The sequence below is a fragment of the Pangasianodon hypophthalmus genome, chromosome 17 (assembly GCF_027358585.1).
Source record: "Pangasianodon hypophthalmus isolate fPanHyp1 chromosome 17, fPanHyp1.pri, whole genome shotgun sequence".
Classification (NCBI taxonomy): domain Eukaryota; kingdom Metazoa; phylum Chordata; class Actinopteri; order Siluriformes; family Pangasiidae; genus Pangasianodon; species Pangasianodon hypophthalmus.
In genome coordinates this window covers 23,221,157-23,238,894 of record NC_069726.1, presented here as the reverse complement: position 1 = coordinate 23,238,894, position 17,738 = coordinate 23,221,157, and the positions used below count along the sequence as shown (strand labels likewise).

The window sequence follows — 17,738 nt, the reverse complement described above, 5'->3', positions numbered from 1 at the left end:
CATTCATTCATTCATTCATCTTCAGTAAGCACTTTATCCTAGCCAAAGCACCTACTAGCATGTTTTAGGAAGTTTAGAAGTCTAAGCTAAAAACTTTGACATCAAGTCCATTTCTGTTTCTAGGTTGTAACACTACAAAACATGGAAATGCTTAAGGGGATGAATATTTATTTCCATGATTTGGAAAATTTGTCTGTTTTTTGTTGTTTTGTTTGTTTGTTTTTTACAGGATATTGAATTGCATGCACTTTTTTCATGCATGTATTTTGCAGCTGGTGTATCTTTGTTTGTGTGCTCAGAATGTACCTTTCAGATAAATGAGGTTAAATGAGCACATTGAAGACGAGGTGTTGATGTGGTATTGGTCACTAAACTAGTTGTGTTGCTCCAGTGGGATGTGGCCCATTAGCTAAAATGAGTTTGATACCCCTGGGTGGCATAAATGAATGAGTTTAAAGTGATACCAGACGTGTTTCTTTTTAGGAAGTTGTTCATTTGCTGCTATAAAGCTCAGTAACTTTAAAAGCAAGCATGAATGTCAACCTGAAACTAGATGTTGGTGAAATGATATGAAATGTGTTAAACTTGTATCACTGGTTAAAAAAGTTCAAGAAAAAATGGATAGCTCCAGGAAAAAAGATGTAACAATCCCTATCTGCCTAAAGTACTTCATATTTAAATACTAGGAGGAATTACTTTTATAAAGTCTGAGTGGTGAATCAAACGAATCAACGTCGTCGTGGTTGAATTCCAAAGAGTCGACTCAGTGAAGTGATTCGTAACGCCCAGTGCTTGTAAAGAAATCCGTTGATTTCGGAAGATGATTCATTTCCTGCATTAGTTGGGCGTCTCCCTGCTCTAAACCCCAGCCTGGAAAAGACCATCGAGTGCTCAAGAAGATTTTTATCGAGATAAGGTAATAATACAGACTTTTATTAGCACTTTACTGAGAAAATAAAAGCGAATGTGCAGATAAGCGCTGCGTTCTCTCGGTGCGCATTTGGATAAACTTTGGATCCATTTAGAGGAGCTTTTCTGGTGAGAGAGTGTAATATAACCTCCAGTGCAGTCTTTTCTGCAGTGTTTATTCCTCACTGTGCAGTGATAGTGGTCAGAACACTCACTACAGAGAGCAACAGCTGAGCTAATGAGTGAGGAATGCGCAGAGCTTCAGGTTTTGTGCACAGACAGGATGTGGCGCAGGCTTTATTATTATTATTATTATTATTATAGCAGTGTTAGAAATGTGAAGCATGTACAGGAGGAGGAAAGCATCAGATGAAGTGTGTAATTATTAGTATCTTTATTATTATTATTATTATTATTATTATTATTATGCAGTGTTAGAAATGTGAAGCATGTACAGGAGGAGGAAAGCATCAGATGAAGTGTGTAATTATTAGTATCTTTATTATTATTATTATTATTATTATTATTATTATTATGCAGTGTTAGAAATGTGAAGCATGTACAGGAGGAAAGCATCAGATAAAGTGTGTAATCTCTCACTGCAGGGTTACAAAACACCCGAACATCTGGAATGGCTTCACCGTGGGTGAGTTGAGAAATTTGTGCTTTTTTCTGCATTAACACACAGTTGTGTAGATGTTTAACAAGCGTGTGAAGCTGTAAACAAGTCAATAGTGTAATAAACTGAAGTTAAGAAGGCATAATTCAGCTTATAGCAACACTTTGTGTGTTTGGTTCCTTCATTATCACAAGCAACAAAACACACACAGCTTTTGGATCCTGTCAGTTGTAATACGCATCTTTCCAACTGTAATACAGTAACTTTTTCTGGAGTGAAGAAGTTTTCTTCCCCCTCATAGCTTGTCAAATTTATTTACATTTGATGGCTTATTGTATTATAGATAAGTTAGAAATATTTTGTAATGTTTTACTGTCATACATTCATTCCTTTAACACACAGCTTTCTCAGCCCTGGTCCTGGAGAACCCTCTGTCCTGCACACTTTAGTGTTTTCCTGCCTGCAATTAATCAGCTAATTAGCAGCCGTGAGCTGAATCAGGTGTGGTAGAACGAGGAAAAATGCTGAAATGTGGAGGACAGAGGGTTCTCCAGTTCTGGGGAGCCTGGAATGAATGAATGAATGAATGTAATACAGTAAAACATTGCTTAATTTTTTTTCCCTAGAGTTGAATGCAATACAGTAAGTCAAGCGAATGATAAATAAACTTGACTTGCTGAGAAACTGTGGAAGGGGGGAGTGAAAACATTTGCACTCATTTCTAGATAAAAATGTTACTGCATTACATTCATTCATTTAAAGAAATGATACAACTGAGAGAATCTAAAAGCTGCACATATTTTTTTTCTTTCCATTTTTCTCCACAATTTTGTTTCTTGCCAATTCCCCCAGCCAGCTCTCCCCATCACACAACAGCCAGCACCTACACTCACATTTGTTGAGATAAAAAAAAAAAAAAATGAACATCCTGTTGTGATTGAAAGGATTTCTTTTTTTTTTATAGAGACAGATATCAGAATTTCAGTACAGTTTTTGGCATGGAGATGTGCATGGGGATGTGCATGGGGATGAGCATGGGGATGAGCATGGGGATGAGCATGGGGATGAGCATGGGGATGAGCATGGGGATGAGCATGGAGATGTGCATGGAGATGTGCATGGGGATGTGCATGGGGATGTGCATGGGGATGTGCATGGGGATGTGCATGGGGATGTGCATAGGGATGAGCATGGAGATGTGCATAGCCATTTGAGGATTAGGATTATACACTCTTGTCTCTTGTGTTTCAGGATGATCTGAGTCTGCTTCTGGACTCTCCGGACTCGCTGTCCGTCACCGTAAGACCGTCCTTGTGTCTTCTTCCTCTTCTTTCCTTACTCATGAGAAGGTTTTTAATGTGCTGCATGTTGTTCTGTTCTGTTTCTCAGAATCGAGGAACCATTAAGGATAAAGCGGGTTTTAATCCAGGTGAAGATGCTGCTGCTTTAAGGAAGGCCATTGAGGGAATCGGTGAGAGGAGCGCTTCAGAAAACCGCCATTATTATTATTATTATGTGTGCAGTCACTCCCTGAGTAAATTTACCTTACAGCAGTGTGGAGGTGAAGAACACCAATGTTGTCTCAAATATTACGTGTGTGTGTGTGTGTGTGTGTGTGTGATGTCTTAAGGCACCACTGAGAAGACTCTGATCGACATTCTGACTCAGAGAAGCAGCGCTCAGCGTCAGCAGATCTGTAAAGCGTACAAGGATGCAACTGGAAAGGTAAAAACTCCACCACTCGTCTAACACACACAGCACTGTCCTTTATCTCCTCTTAGCGCTGTTGAATTCTGGATTCTGATTGGTCAGAAGCTGTTGATTAAATTTCTATTGCAGTAGCTCTGACAATAGCGCATATATCGTTTCCATAGTAACAGCTCATTCACAGGGACTTGTATGGCAGTCGCTCCACATAAATGGATTTTAAAAATTGTTGATATGGTGAGGTTTCCTGTAAGGAGATGTTTATTTCACAGTTATGGAAGGAGTCTCCAGTGTCAGCATTTCTTTTTAACAGTCACATATAAAGCTGTAACTTAAAGTTTTCCGACATTTTCAGGACAAAAGAGTTTACACTTTTCGCGATTTCTCAGTAACTGATTTTTTTGGGTCTTATTAATGTCAAGAGACAAAAAAGAGGCTGATGAGGGAACGAGTGTTTATAGCTGCTATAACATGAGTGAGAACAGTGATGACTTGTTTGACTTGTTCCACAAAATTAAATGTAACTATAACTGTGATGTGAGAGGAATAAAACACTTAGGAACATGCTGTTATAGGAAAATAATAAACATCAGGGTGGGACACCAATGCTTTATTCCAGCCATGTTATGGTTATAGTGATCTTACCATCAAACCCTCCAGCGATCCAGATGTTGGGTTTTCAGCAGCTGTGTTCATCCAGGACTGTCATTTTACGACACTGTTCAGTGATTCAGGTTTTGTGTGGATGTTGACTTGCAGGCTCTTGTGGACGCTCTGGAGGGAGACACTCATGGACACTTTGAGGACATCCTAGTGGCGCTCGTTACCCCACCGGCTCATTTCGACATGCAGGAAATTAAAAAGGCAATGAAAGTAAGAGCTTTACATTTTTATATTCTGTGTGTTGTCTTGTTTTGTGGTGATTGAAAAAGGATCTATTTTTGTTCCATTTATTACTAACCAAAATTAAGTCTTTTTAGTCATTAAAGCTACAGCGTGCGTACAGTTTTTGCATTACTGAGCCAGATAAGACTCATCTGATGGAATAGCAGCTCAGAATAATTCACAGTCAGAGCTTTGAGGTCAAGTTGGTGGGGAATTTTGAACACACACTTCATACACCAGCTCATATACATCCTCTGTCAACATTCCTGAAAGTAGTGCAGCCAAAGACCTGTTTCCAAATTTCTCCTGATTTAACACTGAGCTGCAGCAGGGCTATCTGTATTTGAGCCAGAGTTTTGAACCGTAAAATCTTGTAGATCTGCACAAGCAGCGTGCTGATGGATCCTAACTCTGAGAAACCTTCCTCTTTCAAACTTTCTCCTGTGTTTTAGCTAGTGCGCTAGAGTTAGCTGGCTATCCTGCTACTGTCAGCCTTGTGTTGTGTTCTGGTATCACATGCATCTCTGATTCAGGAAGCACACAACAGCAGATGTTAGTGAAATAGCTTCTTAAAATTAACATTAACATGCTGAAAACAAGCTCTTGTTGAGAGGTTTAGTTTTATTGCTGTACAATAAAAATTTTTATTCTCATAACTCTTTTGTAATACTGACGAGACAGTGATAGTTATAATGTCCAGTTTAAACGTCTCTCTCTCTCTGCCGTCTCAGGGAGCTGGAACCAAAGAGAGCACGCTGATCGAGATCCTCGCGTCCCGATCCAACCATCAGATCAAGGCTCTGTCTGACGCATACCTACAAGGTTTGTAGTTTTATTATTCTTGTTTAGATCATGTGATTACTACACGCTGAAATGTTGATGGAATGTTAATGACGGTGTGTTACAGAGACGGGGAGAGCGCTGACTTACGATCTGAAGTCGGAGGTGGGGGGAGATTTTGGGGAAACTCTGCTCACGCTGGCTGAGGTTGGTGCATTATGGGAGGATTTGCATGATGGCTGATGGATGAAAATGAGCAAACGTGTGTAACGTGAACTGCTCACTTTGTTTAACTCACAGGGCAAAAGGGACGAGAGTAAAAATGTGGACGCTGCTAAAGCCAAAGCTGATGCGAAGGTAAAGTGAAAGACTGCTGATTGTTGTTTAAAAGCTCTTTTCATGCAAATGTTTGGAACCAGGAAGTGATTAGGAGTGTAAACAGGGCTAAGCCGGGCAGGAGTGCAGGGGGGTGGAGCTTTTACGCATTAATGAATTTAACTATATAATGTGATAAATTCTGCTGAAAAAAATCTTTAACAGCTGCATGTGAGCAATGCTAATGCCCCGCCCCTCCCCTTCTAATGGTTCAGGATGAAGGAGGCGTGGCCTCTGTGCTTATTCCTAACAAAAGAGGTGTGGCCTCTGCATCTATCAGACTTAAAGAAGGAGGGGCCTCTTTTATTATTTAAAATAAAGGAGGCGTGGCCTCTGGACTTATTATTCCTAATGAAGGAGGCGTGGCCTCGGTGTTTATTATTCCTAATGAAGGAGGTGTGGCCTGTGTTTCTTATTCCTAAAGAAGGAGGCGTGGCCTGTGTTTATTATTCCTAATGAAGGAGGTGTGGCCTCTGTGTTTCTTATTGCTAATGAAGGAGGTGTGGCCTCTGTGTTTCTTATTGTTGATGAAGGAGGCGTGGCCTCTGTGTTTATTATTGCTAATGAAGGAGGTGTGGCTTCTGTGTTTATTATTGCTAATGAAGGAGGTGTGGCTTCTGTGTTTATTATTGCTAATGAAGGAGGTGTGGCTTCTGTGTTTATTACTGCTAATGAAGGAGGTGTGGCTTCTGTGTTTATTATTGCTAATGAAGGAGGTGTGGCCTCTGTGTTTATTATTGCTAATGAAGGAGGTGTGGCTTCTGTGTTTATTATTGCTAATGAAGGAGGTGTGGCCTCTGTGTTTCTTATTGCTAATGAAGGAGGCGTGGCCTCTGTGTTTGATGCTCCTAATGTATGATTTGTTCACATTAAACCACACTGTATTGCATATGGTACCGAAATACCTCAACATTGGCTCTTGTTTGCTGTAAATGAATCATACACTGGATTTCTGATGTTAATTAATATTAAATATTAATTCATTAATATTAAAATGCACTTCAGATTGCCGTGGAAAAACGATTAACACACTCCTACAAAGCGGATGTATTTAATATCAGTTCATTAATGTTTTTTTTCCAGAATGGACTGAGTTGTAGTTTGAGTTGTAATCAAGTGAAAATTATTTATTTAAAAAATAGTTTTGTACTGTGTTCAACACCATAAATCTGCATCTGTACATTTTACACACTTACCGTGAGGCTTCGCTGCACAGGCCCTGTACGAGGCCGGAGAGAAGAAATGGGGGACGGACGAGAGCAAGTTCATCGAGATCCTCTGTCGCAGGAGCGTTCCTCAGCTCCGACAAAGTGAGCATCAGACTGGAGAGTGGAAAAGAAAATTCTCTACTGTATTCAGAACTTGTACAGAAATCTGAATGCTGTGTGTGTGTGTGTGTGTTTTATTTAAAGCTCTGCTGGAATATAAGAACCTGAGCAAGAAAACCCTGCAGCAGAGCATCGAGAGCGAGATGTCTGGAGATTTAGAGAAAGTGTTAGTAGCTATAGGTATGACACGTTTTTATCTTTTTATAAACATTAGGTTTGTTGGTTTTTAAATTGATTTTATTAAACAGGTTTTTATTGTTAATTGTTTTTCCTGTAATATCGATGAATGTGTGTGTCCTTACAGTGAAATGTGTGCAGAGCGTCCCGGGTTACATGGCAGAGCTTCTCCATAAGAGTATGAAGGTAAAGAAAGCAAACAGGTCACACAGCCGAAAAAAGAAATAAATGAATAGACAGACAGAGAAAGAGAGAAAATAAATCAGACAGAGAAAGTATAAAGACAGAAAAATAAGTATTAGAAAGATGAATAAATGAAGAATGAGAGAATAATAAAAAATAAACAGATAGACAGATGTAAAAATAAAAAGTAAAAGAAAAAAGTAAATAAATGTAAAGTAAAACAAAGAGAAAAGAAAAAACAAATATAAATAGAGTAAAAAATAATGAAAGAAGTTAAAGTAGGGAGTAGTTTAAAGGGTCGTCAGAACTAGAGAGACAGAGAGAGAGTGAGAGAATAAAAGAAATATAGAGAGAGAAAAGATAGAAAAATAGAAAATAGTGAAACAAAAGAGAAGGGTGATTTAAAAAAAAAAAAAAGTGAGATAATGAGCAAGAGAAACGTGAGAATGAAACTTCAATGAGAAAGTTAATGAGCCCGCCTCTGCCGCTCAGACACGCCCACTTTTCCCTCTCGCGCACACACGCCCACTTTTCCCCTCTCTCTCTCACACACACACGCACACACACACACACACTTTTCCCTCTCACAGACGCGCCCGCCTCTGCCACTCAGACACGCCCACTTCTGAGCGGCTTCTGTGCAGCTGTCTTGTACACGTCAGCTTGCTGATGTTTCCTGGTTAATTAGTTATTTATTATTTATTATCTGATATTTTTATTATTTTTCCAGGGTGTGGGCACTAACGAGGCCAGGCTGACTCGGATCATGGTGAGCCGCTCCGAGATCGATCTGATGGACATCAAGGCCGAGTATAAAAAACTGTTCGGACGTTCCTTATACTCCGATATCGAGGTACGTTAGAGCAAAGTGTTTATACACACACACCTGGTCAATGACCGAGAACTTTACAGCCGTTACTTCCTCCTTTCTCTTCGTTTCTGATTAACTAGTTCCTGAAATACATCTGAGCATTTATACTCGGTTCTGAACAACTTCCTCAGTCTAGTTTTGAAGAAAGGAGGCACTTTAGGACAAATTAGAATGTAGGATTAGACTTCAGGAAGAGTGTGAAGGTAAAGAAAGCAAATAGAGGCTGAATGAAAGAAAGAAAGAAAGAAAATTAAAGAAGAAAAAGAGAAAGGAAAGGGTAAGGAAAGGGAGTAAAGAAAAGAATAAAGGTAATAAACAAGAAAGAACGCAAGAAAACAAATGATAAAAACAACCAAAAAGAGAAAGAAAGGAAAACTATAAGAAAAGAAACATTAAAGAAGAAAGAGAAGAGAAAACAGAAAAGAACAAACAACAAAGAAGTGAAAAAGAAGAAAGGAAAAATGTAAGAAAACCCATGAAAGAAAGAAAATGTAAGAACAGAAATACAAAAGAAAGAACTAGAGAATAAAGGTTAGCAAAGTGAATAAGAAAGAAAGAAAGGAAGGAAGGATTGTCAGTTTCAGTGAGTTGAATGTCTGATTTGACTGAATCAGTTTCAGCTGGATGAATCGTTTCCGTTATCTGAACGCGGTCAGTGATGGCGGCGTTCGGTTCTTTAAAGGCTTTAATCTGTGTGCTTTCTGACTTCAGTTTGAAATCTGATCACAATTTTGAATTATACTAGAATTTTTAAACCAGTTACTGCACAGACGCCTCACGAAGACTGAATCAGATGAACCTGTGAAGCGCTTCAAACACGTTCGACTCGTATACAAACGATTTGGTGACGCAGCCTCCAGCTTGCATCAGATCCTCAGCACGCTGTTTTTCTTACAGAAGCAAATCTTTTCATTTGCATTTGTACCTGAGAGAGAAAAACGAGTGAATCAGGGAGGAGAAAAAATCTTTTATCTGCCCTGAATCTGTGGAACTGCTGCTGATTTGTCTGCACTTTATTTCCAGCTGTAACACATTTCTAACCCTCAATTTCTCTTCATCTGAACTTGTTCAATCTTAATTGCATTAGTCTTGCTAATAAATTACATTAAATATCCGTGATGGATCAAATTCTTTTTTTAACAGAATTAAAAGTCTCCTGCAGCTCGTATGACGTATTATTTCTCAGATTAAAAGTGTGTGTTGTTTAAGCGCTGTATAAACCTGTGTTCCAGTCTGACACATCAGGAGATTATGGGAAAACGCTGCTGGGGATCTGCGGAGCGGACGATAAGGCCTGAGCTCAAAGTCCACCTCATCAGCCTGAAAAACACGGAGGAGTTGAGATGAAGTGATAAAACCAGAACACGCCGCTGCTTCCTCAATGTTCACTACATTCCTTTAGATTTTTACTCACAAACTTTTGATGTTAATAATTACAGATATTAGATACTGGATGAAGTATGACGTGTGGATGTAACCGATGGATTTAATCATTTATATTTCTCTACACTCTCTGGTGTGTGTTTGAGCCTTGAGCTGTATTACACTGGGAAGATTTTGAGAAATAAAACTTACTAAAACTAATCATTTGTTCTGAATTCGTGTTTACAGCAAAAACTGATCAAAGTTAGAAACTCAAAATGATAGAAAAATTATTTCTTACTCAAATTAACCGTATTAATCACCTTTCAATCAGCAGATAAGCTCCACTTTCTAATGTGTTTATTTACGTTATTACGACGTTAATGGATTCTTTGGTGTCGGACAGAATAAATATAAATTTATCAAAAGTTTAAAGATAAACATCATCTGAACCAGACGAGAAAGCAGGTAAAGGGTTTCTGATAATGCTGAAGCTTCTTTTTTTAACCAAATAAAAACTTTTTAAATAGTAAAATTAATAAAATTATCACATAATCAAGTAAAATTACCAAACGAGAAAAATTATTTTGAAGTAGTAGTAGTAGTATTATAAATCATAAACAGATTAAAAAAAGCCTCAAATAAATAAACAGGACAAATAAATAGATACATAAATAAAAGCTATTATTATTATTATTATTATTATTATTAAAATGAATGTATAATCAGTATTTAAACATTAATATCAGTAAGACAAACCTTAATATATTTCTTTTTCATCTACTTTGGTCCTCCTCGGTGCTGTCATCATCGTCATCATCATCATCATCATCGCACTACTAACTAGTGTGAAAGAACTGCATCAGATATTAAAAACGCCACAAATAAACCTTAAGTCCTCGGTCACGCCATTTTAAGAAGAAAACCACGTTAAAAGTGTGAAGTGAAATCATTCATGAACACTGTAAGCTGATGACACACTGCTGTATGCATCGACTAAACCAAATCCATGTGCAGAAAGTATTTTAATTCAGTTTCAGCATTCAGATATTTTATAGTTCATCATCTCAAAATGCTAAAAACATCAGAAACAGGAAGTAAGGCCAGAAGCAAAATCGTTCTTAGAAAAAGGCAGCAGTGAAGAGACTGCGACGTTAGTACAGGTTTGGTTGCCATGGTTCGAATATTTACACCATGCTAAATGCCCACGGTCACATTCAAAGGGTAAATCAAGGACTGTTTAAAAGTATTTGCCCCTTTACCGAGGATTTGTTCAAGTGCACACTGTTCCCATTATCTCTTAAAGAATAATGATGGAACATAATACCCAATATACAGCAGTTACAATACAATACAATCCAAAACAATTATTTATAAATACATCTGTAAGTCAAAACCTACATACAGCACCCAGACACAAACTCAGTGCTTTGTGTGAAAGGCTCAGTGGAAAAGAAAGTTTACATAAACTCACATTCATGCACTTTTTGAAATATTCACAGCGAAAGACAATGTGGTGTGTTCGAAGGCAAATACGGGACAATGAGGTACTCGCGAAAAAAAAAAAAAGTCATTGAAACAATACCAACAAAATGTCATAAATGCATTGCTCTATCTCCTGAACTTTATGTCTCAAATCGTGTTCTGATTGGTCAGAAGGTGTTGATTAGTTTTCTATAAATCACATGTTTATATTGTTCTAATACATTATGGTTTCTATAGTAACAGCTCATCCACAAGGCGCGCCGCGTAACAACATTTTTTTGATTTTTTTGATATGGTGAAGTTTTCTGTAAGGAGAATCAATGTTTAATTTAACATTTATGGAAGGAGCCTCCAGTGTCAGTGCTTTGTAAAAGTCGTAAAACTGTAAAAATTTTCCGACGTTTTCAGGACAGTGGAGTTTCCACTTTGCATTTTCTCGGTAACATGACGCGGTGTGTTTTTTTCTTTTTTATTAACAGGAATCAAATCGTTTCACGGACGTTCCACAACATTAAACTATAACCTCTAACTATAAACGGATAAAAAGAGTGTGACGTGTTGTTATTTAATAAATCTAAATTTGTCATTGTACGAAGACGCCTCTTTGTTCTGATTGGTCAAATGTTGTTGGTCCTCATCAAGAAGCATCACAGAGATCAGAGTTTCTCCCCTAGACAATGATCTTTGATCTTTGGCAAATATTACAAAACTTAAAAATCACTTATTGCACCTTTAATAGTGCACTACGTTGTGTTGAAATTCAGTTGATGCAGTTTCCGGGTTGTGTATCAAATGTCGTATCAAATGTCGGATTAAACACCAGTCCGGGTTTATTCTTAGCTTTAGAGTGTGTTTTAGATTAACGACGGACCGACGATGTAAAATAACACTGATGCTATTATAATGGAAGTGTATGATGGCTATATAAAATTTGAATGCGCTTTTAAAAAAAAAAAAAAAAAAAAAAAAAAAGGATTGAACATTTCACATTCATGTCAGGTTACAAGTTTTCCAGGCAGATTTACGAAACACATACAGTACACTGGCTTGTTTACTTTAACAATCAAATCCTTAATGCTCAAAATGTTCGATTCTGATTATGCAGATCCAACAATACTGACCTTTCAGTAGGTTTTTGATTCGTTTAGAAACAATTTAACCAAAAAAAATTACATTTTCCACATTATCCAAAATGGCACCGATCAAACCAAGATGTCGAAAGTTTGTTTCTGTAGTTTTGTACTTGAGTGCAAGGGTAATGTAGCTAACACATAGCTACCAGTTTAGCATTAAAAAAAACCCCACAGATCATTAAATGTGAAGGTTACGATGATCCGAATCACATCACCTTCAATCTTTAGGCCACGCCCCCTACCTGAGTCTGTTTGAGGAGCCGATTAAGTGCCGCATGCTAAACTGGAGGCTATAACCCTTTCTTATTGTTAGCAACATTAGTCTTGTAGCTCTGGTACAAAAATAAAAGAAGGAAATATCAAACAGAAAACACGTCCCAGCTGATTGAGTACATTTCGTCTTTGAGCTAAAGAGGAAAATATCTAAAAATCCAGTTTTTTTTTTTTATTCCATGTTTCCGGATCCTTCTCCAGGCACACGTTATAGCATGTTACAGATGAGCTAGGACATCGTTTTGCATCCTCGTGCTAGAGTATAAACAGCAGGAGAGGTGCTGAAGTCTACAGTGAGAGCGGAACTAGTTGTACCTCGGACATGGCTCGCTGTGTCTGTAGCGTGTGATGTAGACGGCGGTCTGGTGCCACCAGTAGAACATCAGCACCACCAGAACGTGCCACAGCTGGTGACTGGCACCGAGGTAGTTCAGCTGCCCTGTAACAAACAAACAAACAAACAAACAAACAAACAAACAGACAGACAGCGTTAGGATACACACTCGTAGTGCTTTCAGCTGAAACGCAACACAATGCAGCGCGCCATTAAAGGTGCGATCAGAGATTTTTATCTTTTGTAATATTTGCCAAAGTTCACGTCTCTGTTAATAAAATATTATTGTTTAGAGAAACTCTGATCTCTGTGACACTGCGGGGAGTAAACGAGAAAAAAAAACAACACATGATAAGGACCAATCAGAACAAAGAGTCGTGTCTACTACAGCAGCATGTTCTGTTTTATTCCGCTTATACCACAGAAAATCTGACTAGCTCCTGTTCTCACTTAGCAGCTCTAAACCGTCATTTCCACATCAGCCTCTCTCTTCTCTCTGTCTCTTGATGTTAATAAGACAAAAAAAAAAAAAAAAAAAAAAAAAAAAAAAAAAAAAACCACAAAGCTTTTCATGTTACCGAGTAAGTGCAAAGTGTCAGAAAACTTTACCTCTGACACTGGAGACTCATTCCATAAATGTTAAATAAATGTCTCCTTATTGAGAGTATTTGTAGCTGTGCTACTATCAGAGCTGCTGTTATGGGAAATTAATCAACACCTTCTGACCAATCAGAATCCAACCAGGTATAAAACGTTTTAAGAACACACACAGAACACACACTGAACCGAGTGGTTACCTGGGAAGTAGCGCTCGGGGACTTTACTGATGTAGAACAGGAAGGCTGAGGCAGCGATCAGATACATGACCATGACTCGTGGAAAAAACACCTACAAAGACAAGGTGAAGTCCAACATCGCTTTCATAAACCATAAGCTTTCATGCGCCATTCCCAATCCCGACCCAGCGTGGATTAAAGCGTCCATACGGACCTGCACGATCTCAGAGTGGAAACCTCCGTTGAGCCAAACCCAGTGGCAGGCGGGGATGATGCCGTACGCCGCCACGGAGCAGAAAATGGTCGAGCGCAGCGTCTTCCACTCCTGAGTGTGGTACAGCGGGTGGATCTGAGCCGAAAACACGGCCAGGATCAGAGCCAGAACTGTGATCAGGTACACCTGCCTCCAGAACTGAGGGGAAAAACAAACAGGAAATGCAACAAATTCAAATTTGCCTCTACAATATTATTTTTTTTCCAAAGATAGCAATCACTAAGCAATAATTCAGTCAGAATTAAAACACACAATCCACCATCTTCAGAGCTAACAAGTAATAAAGTCCAGTATAGCACTGTGCAATGATCAGACTCAGGCAGGGGGCGTGGCCTAAAGGTAGAAGTGATTCAGATGATAAAAATGATAAATTAATTAACTAATCAATCAATCAATCAATCAGTTTTATTAATATAGATTCATTCTGGGGTTTTTTTTTTGACACACAAATGATGTCACTGAGACAAATTTGATCTTTTGTGATGATTTAGTGATGATCATAGCTCCAGTGTAAATCTGAGAGGAAAAGAGGAAACTGTAATATTTTATTTTTTTGTTAATTTTGTGTGTGTGTTGTAATATCTGTAATATATTTGCTTAAAGGAACTAATTGGTGAGAGGGATTAATGTGTCGTACACTGTCGCAGTAGAAGGCGTAGAACACTCCCGGGACGTAGCATCCCAGAATTCCCACCGAGATCCCGGCGTAGTCCAGGGCCAGCCAGCGGCGGCTCGTCTTCTCCGAGCGATGGCAGCAGAAAAGGTGATAGCCGACTGAGCACAGCATACACACCTGAACACAACAGCACAGGATCACGGCTCCATCAGCAGACACCTTACAGCAGATCACTGTCCATGTTCTCATGGAAAACAGTTTCATACACAGCTGTTTTTTTTTTTTTTTTTAAAGCGTCTCCTGTGGAATGAAACCAAATATATGTGATGATGTGATGTAGAGATTTATATTTGTATTTACACTTATATTTCATAAATCTGGATAAACCTGTTTCTTTGAGGATAATAAATTGTTCCGTTTGAGTTCCACAGACTGTTAAATCATCAGATTATTCATCATTTATTTATATTAATTGAAGTTAAATTATTAATTTCTGTTATGTTTTGGAACAAAGAAGGTCTTTTATAACTGAAAAAAAAAAACTATCAGAGAGACTTCTTTTTTTAATTCTCTTCTGTTACAGTTTACTGTTCATTGCAGTTATTTATAAAATTTATAAATATTTATAAAAAATGTAAATCTCAGGCAGCCCCTTCATTATAAATATAACTATATATTTTAATTATATATTATTATTATTAATTGTAGTTCATTGCTGTATGAAAAGTGGATCATAAATAAAATCCATTATTTTCTAATCAGTCAATCAATCAATCAATCAATCAATTAATATTTTATTATTTTCTTTTTTGCTGTAGCAAAAACAAATTTAAATTTTTATGAAAGGTAGATTATAAATTAAACCTACTACTATTATTATTATTATTATTATTATTATTATTATTATTATTATTATTATTACAATTGGTTTAATAATGCATTTTTTCACTAATTTTATTTTACACATATACTTGTGTTTTTATACAAACTTTTGCTTCATACTGTGATGAAATGAAGCACCTCAAGTTAACTCTCATGTATGAAAAGTGTGTGTGTGTGTGTGTGTGTGTGTGTGTTCTGCACATTCACCTGAAAGCAGAACAGCCCTATGGAGTAGATGACGTAGTCCTCTCTGGAGGCTCCTACAGCCGGTAACACTGTGGACATGTCATTGACCCCCAGCATGAAGAACAGCACGAAGCCCAGCAGATGGCTCCAGATGTTCACCGTCTCGTTGGACAGAATGAATATGCTGAAATAAAAAATAAATAAATAAATAAATAAATAAACCACACACAAACGCCTCCACTGTGACGACTTTATGAGCTAATTAACACATGATCTTCAATGGTGTTGTGAAATTATAGTGTTTCATCGACATCCCTTTTCATCACAAACATTTCAATATAAACATATTTATCATGTTCCAGGGTGAACACACACCTTTTCAGGCATAACCGAGAAGGCAGATGTGCTCGATACCCGTCTGTGATGTACGGGTTCTCCTTCAGGAACACGGGGATCTGTTCATAAGTGTAGAGTCGGATCCCTCTGGGCACCAGAACGGGCCAGTACTGATAGCTGCCCAGCTCTATGTAATGAGCACTCTTCAGGATCTTCTGAGGCATCGTGCTTCATCAGCTTCCGCTTCAGCACTGTGCAGAAAAACAAGAAACACACAGCATCTGTGATCTGGGGGTTTACAGATTTTTGTTCATTTGTTCTTACACTGCAGCACGAATAATAATAATAATAATAATAATAATAATAATAATAATAATAATTTTAAACTGCTTTACAGTGTGAAGCAGAAAATAAAAGGTAGTCAACAACCAAACTGTAAAATGGGCCAATAATAATAATAATAATAAAATAAATAATAGCAATATAAAATAAAGAAAATATAATACAGTGTGCGAAAACGATAATTACAGAAATTCGAAAACGAACAGTACAGAAATTAAGATAATATAAAAGTAAAATAAGCAAAATAATGAAATAAACAATAGCAGTGACAGAAAGACTAAAATAACAATGTAAAATATGAAACAATATATAATAAAAGAAATGTTTTAAAATTGGATAAAAGTACAATAATTTAAATGATTTAAAAGTAAAACAAAATAAAAATAAAATAGTAAAATAGGCTAAGAATAATAATAATGAAATAAATAATAGCGGTGACAGAAAGAAAATTATATAAATATTAAAATATATATATATATATATAATAAAACGTGTGTAATAAATACAAAGAATAAAAGTATAATAATGAGAATACGTATTCTAATATTTATTAATATATTAATGAAATGTAGTTAAAATAAGGAGTATACATTAAGGATTATTTTATGAACATATAACGGACTATTTATTGTTTCCTTAAAATGAACTTTAGAGGGAAAAAATCATAATTAACATTATTTTAATAAATTATTGCAGATGTTTGTCTCTTTGTAACTGTTACTTCCTATCCGGCTAGCTGACGTTAGCCTCACAGCTAACAAGCTAACAACAACAACAACAGCATCTTAATGCTACAGAAATGTCTGCTAACACAACATTTGAACAATAAAAGATAAATTCTTACCTTAAGGTACAGGTTTGTTCGAGTGGCTTTATATGTCCACCGGAGCTGTTTTCATTAATTCATTATTAACGACCGCCATATTAGCCGCTGTGTTTATATGACGCGAAAATCCTGCGACAATAAGCGATGACGCAAACGCTCCGCGACACCCAACAATAGATAGCTCTTGTGTACTCTCAATTTTAATGTACGACGCCTGTGGCTGTGCATGACCTAGATTTATGATTTATTTGATAAAAACTGTGTAATAAATTAATACATTTAGTGATTATTAAATGGTTGTAGCCTAAAGTGTGTCTGTCTATGTTTTTTAAATGGCATTTTCTAAATTCAAGTGCTAATTTTCGTTTTATTATTCACCATTTGGAAACCACACAAACACACAGAGTAATTGTATTAATTATATCAACTTGTAAATGTATATAACTTAGGTATATGATTTATTTAATCAAATATGTTTTTAAATATCTGAATAAATGTATTATTTTATTATTATTCAGTTTTGATGGATAGTCAATAGCCCAATTCTGTGTGTAGTTACTCATTCACTCAGTTTCAGTAAGCACTTTATCCTGGTCAGGGTCTGGAGTCTGTCCCGGGAACACACCCTGGATGGCATCCCAGCACACCATTCACTCACACACACACACACACACACCTGCGGGCTGTTTTGGGAAGGTGGGAGGAAACCGGAGAACCTGGAGGAAAGCCCCACAGTCACGGGTGATCATGTGAAACTCCACACAGACAGCAACCCGAGCTAAAGATCACACAACTCCAGTGATATAAATAATATATTTCATACATAGAATATATGATTTATCTATTTTCTCTTATCTATTATAAATATGTATAATTATTATTTATTACATTTTTATTTCTATTATTTTTATAATTATATTTTTATAATTAAGTAACTATATATTTTAGATATTTTCTCATATAGCCTACAAATTATATTTATATACTTATATTTAATATAATTATATGGCATATGACATACACATATAAGGAATATTTTCATTAACACAGGCACCTTTTTTTTTTTAAAAAAAAAAAAA

General features: G+C 36.9%; 2 protein-coding genes across 3 annotated transcripts; one reads left to right on the top strand and one right to left on the bottom strand.

The window, feature by feature from the left end:
* The first annotated feature begins 565 nt into the window (after nt 1-565).
* On the top strand, nt 566-9,418 carry LOC113543988 (annexin A3). 2 transcript variants are annotated; one of them, XM_034312580.2, is made up of 14 exons: nt 566-916; nt 1,515-1,555; nt 2,780-2,827; nt 2,918-2,999; nt 3,159-3,253; nt 3,995-4,108; nt 4,852-4,942; nt 5,028-5,107; nt 5,201-5,257; nt 6,492-6,585; nt 6,688-6,783; nt 6,908-6,966; nt 7,694-7,816; nt 9,067-9,418. In XM_034312580.2, exons 2-14 carry the CDS (start codon nt 1,541-1,543, stop codon nt 9,130-9,132), a joined length of 1,020 nt encoding a protein of 339 aa, XP_034168471.1. In that variant the 5' UTR covers nt 566-916; nt 1,515-1,540; the 3' UTR covers nt 9,133-9,418. The 2 variants fall into 2 exon arrangements, with proteins under 2 accessions (XP_034168471.1, XP_034168472.1); XM_034312581.2 differs by lacking the exon at nt 566-916 and adding an exon at nt 969-1,038.
* A 784-nt stretch (nt 9,419-10,202) lies between these two features.
* On the bottom strand, nt 10,203-17,437 carry paqr3b (progestin and adipoQ receptor family member IIIb). The gene is made up of 7 exons (XM_026942730.3): nt 16,678-17,437; nt 15,531-15,742; nt 15,177-15,339; nt 14,109-14,264; nt 13,412-13,609; nt 13,219-13,309; nt 10,203-12,526 (listed from the first exon to the last, which is right to left on the bottom strand). Exons 2-7 carry the CDS (start codon nt 15,713-15,715, stop codon nt 12,393-12,395), a joined length of 927 nt encoding a protein of 308 aa, XP_026798531.3. The 5' UTR covers nt 15,716-15,742; nt 16,678-17,437; the 3' UTR covers nt 10,203-12,392.
* Between the last annotated feature and the right edge of the window lie 301 nt (nt 17,438-17,738).